This window comes from Silene latifolia, chromosome X (assembly GCF_048544455.1).
Source record: "Silene latifolia isolate original U9 population chromosome X, ASM4854445v1, whole genome shotgun sequence".
Lineage (NCBI taxonomy): Eukaryota > Viridiplantae > Streptophyta > Magnoliopsida > Caryophyllales > Caryophyllaceae > Silene > Silene latifolia.
The window spans coordinates 17,637,566-17,641,593 of record NC_133537.1 but is presented as its reverse complement, the minus strand read 5'-3'; the positions used below and the strand labels follow the sequence as shown (position 1 = coordinate 17,641,593).

The window sequence follows — 4,028 nt, the reverse complement described above, 5'->3', positions numbered from 1 at the left end:
AACGTGATATGCGTCTACACGCTTGATGAAGATGATCAAGGCGTCAACCTATCATTGATTTTTTGGACCACCAAAAACTACCCGATGATCCCAGACACAAGGTAGAAATACGTCGACGTGCTCCAAAGTTCATTCACTATAAAGGGACACTCTACAGACGTTCTTTCTCAGGCCAATGGTTGAGGTGTTTAAGCAAGGACGAAGCTACTGAAGCAATGCATGAAGCTCATTCTGGCATTTGTGGTGCTCATCAATCTGGGCCTAAACTTCATGATCGTGTAAAGAGAATGGGGTATTACTGGCCAACCATGGTGCAAGATTGTATGGACTTTGCGAAAAAATGTGAACCCTGTAAGTTCTACCCAAACTTCATACAGCAACCGCCGGAGCCGTTGCATCCTATTGTTTCTTCATGGCCCTTTGAAGCTTGGGGACTTGATGTTGTGGGACCTCTTACTCCAAAGGCCTCAAATGGACATGAGTATATCCTCGATGCCACTGACTATTTCTCAAAATGGGCAGAAGCCATCACACTACGGGAAGTGAAGAAAGAAAATGTTGTGGACTTCATTAGAACCCAAATCATCTACAGATATGGTGTACCTCAACGTATCACAACTGACAATGGGAAACAATTTTTCAACCATCTGATGACAAGTCTGGGAGAAAAATTCAAGTTCAAACAATACAAGTCATCCATGTATAATGCCTCTGCAAATGGTTTGGCTGAAGCCTTTAATAAAACTCTTTGCAACTTGTTGAGAAAAGTAGTAGCAAAGTCAAAGCGAGACTGGCAAGAAAGAATTGGGGAGGCGTTGTGGGCATATCGTACCACATACAAAACACCTACTCAGGCAACCCCGTATGCGTTGGTGTATGGAGTATAGGCCGTGTTGCCATTAGAGCTACAGATCCCTTCCTTGCGCATCGCTATACAAGAAGGACTCACGGATGACGAAAATGACAGATTGCGATTAGCAGAGTTAGAAGCTCTCGATGAAAAGAGATTAGAAGCTCAACAAAAGCTCCAGTGCTATCAAGCAAGGTTGTCACGCGCATTCAACAAAAAGGTGCGCTCTCGTTCTTTCCAAGTAGGAGACCTCGTCCTTGCAGTACAAAGACCAATCATCACCTCTCACAAGCCAGTTGACAAGTTCACCTCTAAGTGGGATGGTCCATACGTGGTACAGGAGGTCTACACAAATGGTGCTTAAAAAATCGTGGATGAAGACGGCGTTCGGGTAGGCCCAATCAATGGAAAGTTTTTGAAGCGTTACTATTCTTAAATCCCAACAGTGAAGGCTCCTAAGCAAGAGCGTAAACTGCAAGTCAAAGCTCCTAAGCAAGAGATTAAACTGTATACAAAAAAAAAAAAAAAAAAAAAAAAAGAATAACTACACAAAAAAAAACACCTCAAAAAAAAAAAAAAAAAAAATGTCCCTTCTTTGAACTACGTTGGCTTGATCTTGCAAGTTGTCACCCCTGGTAGCTTTGCGAGTACGTAGGCAGTTTGAGCAAACACTTTGTTCAAGTGCAGCCACACCAGAAAAAAACAATTAACAATAAAAAAATTGCTCCTGGCCCGCAAGAGCTTAAACTGTGTACGGCTAAAATAACACTCAATCATCAACCAAGTTTGTAAAAGACCAAGATCATGTTAATTGATGATGAGTTCCGCTTGAGCTTGGTTTTCACACTCTTTGCTTTACGATTGACCTTGGATGGCTCTTAAAAAAAAGGGGGACACATCGCATACGGGTAATGAAATGGTGTAGCAATCTAGCACATCAAGGCTTGGAACTTCCTTACAATCAACGAGCGGGTTCATTGCATGGTAACTCCAAAGGGAACCCAAGATGACCCATCCAGGAGTAGCTCGTACTCTCTTGGAGTCTATGAGTCAAGTCCATTTCGAGTTGCAACCCTGCAAAAAAGGACAAGTACAAGTTAATATAGAGAATATGAGGAAGTCTTTTGCAAGTAGGAGGGACATCAGGTCAAGAAGTTTATTCATCCGGCAGGTCTCATGGGGAGAGGGTAATGAAATAATAGTCTTCATAAGGAGTTGCATGAGTCTTCAAAACTGTGTCGCGATGACCCGAATGGGTTCACCCTGACACAACCTGTCGTGATGACCCAAAAATGGGTTCACCCTAACAGGCAATAAGTCTTCAAAACTATGTCGCGATGACCTAAATGGGTTCACCCTGACACAACCTGTCGCGATGACCCAAAAATGGGTTCACCCTAACAGGCAATAAGTCTTCAAAACTGTGTCGCGATGACCCGAATGGGTTCACCCTGACACAACCTGTCGCGATGACCCAAAAATGGGTTCACCCTAACAGGCAATAAGTCTTCAAAACTGTGTCGCGATGACCCGAATGGGTTCACCCTGACACAACCTGTCGCGATGACCCAAAAATGGGTTCACCCTAACAGGTAATAAGTCTTCGTCCTGTCGCGATGACCCAAAACGGGTTCACCCTGACAAGTAATAAGTCTTCATCCTGTCGCGATGACCCAAAGATGGGTTCACCCTGATAAGTAATAAGTCTTCAAGGTGAGCAAATAAGATGGCCTTGCATGAAAATACCGACAAATTAAATATGGCCGACAAGACGAAGTATGTAATCGCTGCATTGAACCAAATCCAACAAACAAGCATACAAATGAAACAAGTGGGAATTAGTGACAAGTGCTCTATTCCCATGAATCCCATCATGAACAAAAGCAATCATTAAAAAAAAAAGAACAAAGCCCTGAACTCTCATACAAAAAAAAAATAATGAGGCTTTCATTGGTTCATCATTATCAATCGTTAATATTTTCGTGGTTGCTATCATCGCACCCTTATTATCGAAAGCCTCTTGTTCCGCTTTCTCAATGAAACCTCTCACCGCTTTCGTCTACTTCAGCCTATATGCTCGAATTTTAATAGTCCCCACGGGCTTTAAGTTAAGCTAGTTGACAGCAAACCTACGTCGAAGCAAGCAAAGAGAATTCATGTTAGTCGAAGCATAGCAAAGAAATTCACACGAGACATCATTGGGACTACGGCAAATTTTGTCCGTGAACTTATGCAAGGATTAAACAAAGTACAAGACAAAGGGGTCAAATTGCTAATACCCGGAATGACCGAGTAAGTCATGTTCATTGTGGACTGCAGAGTTTAATGGTTCTCAATAGGACATGGTAAAAGTCAGAGAAAAGAAAATAAAAGCATGTTATAATAAGATTTGAATGAAAGATGAGCATTATTAACAAGGTTAGAAAACAAGAAGGGAGGAGGATCTATCTTTCCGATCCTTTGGCAGCAGCAAGGCATGAGATCGAAAATTAAAGAGAATAGAAGGGAGTTTCTCACCTGATATTCGATTATCGTCCAACGCCGCAAAATTTAATGTTGTGATAAAATAGACGGGAAAAGAGCAACAACAAACTTGAAGATAGTTTATGATCATGGTGAAGCACAAAAGAAGAGAAGATCATGCTCAATGCGATAAAAAGGTGAAATCTTTAAGCTTAGATCAGTTAGAAAAGGAAGAAACGAACCATACCAGTGCTCCTCTAAATTGGGAGCGGTGATTAAACCGGAAGCGACGATGCGTTGATAAGCATGGAAGACTTGTTTGTCGTTGTATATATAGAATTGGGTTTCTTCTCTAACCCTACTTAGCTGGCTGTCGAAGAAATAATTAGAAAAAGAAGGCCGACACTTGATCCGTGTTTCCTAAATACGGAGTAGTTCACAACTACACATGGACTTCAACGTATATTTGGCTACTAGAATGAATTTTGGGCCTATAATTACTATTTAGGCTGGAGTTGTTAAGTTAAAAGTTGACAACAATGTTTAAATTGTTAAAAGAAAAAATCATCAGTCAAGTCAGATAATAACTGTGACGCTGAAATGAGCGGTCAACTTTACAGTAAATTTTGATTGCCGTTGATTTCTGATGCGTGTCTTTTATATAAGGTTTTCACCTCATTTTTACACGCATTTCTGTGCTTTTTATGTAGCATCT

General features: G+C 41.2%; 1 protein-coding gene and 1 long non-coding RNA gene across 2 annotated transcripts; one reads left to right on the top strand and one right to left on the bottom strand.

Annotated features, from left to right (window-relative positions):
* The first annotated feature begins 215 nt into the window (after positions 1 to 215).
* On the top strand, positions 216 to 1,214 carry LOC141616951 (uncharacterized). Its single transcript, XM_074434120.1, has 2 exons — positions 216 to 557; positions 888 to 1,214. The coding sequence occupies exons 1-2, from the start codon at positions 216 to 218 to the stop codon at positions 1,212 to 1,214; spliced, it is 669 nt and encodes a 222-aa protein (XP_074290221.1).
* Positions 1,215 to 2,673: 1,459 nt separating this feature from the next.
* LOC141621259 (uncharacterized) lies at positions 2,674 to 3,757 on the bottom strand. The gene is made up of 2 exons (XR_012532174.1): positions 3,368 to 3,757; positions 2,674 to 2,979 (listed from the first exon to the last, which is right to left on the bottom strand). It is a non-coding gene; the product is annotated as an uncharacterized LOC141621259 (long non-coding RNA).
* Between the last annotated feature and the right edge of the window lie 271 nt (positions 3,758 to 4,028).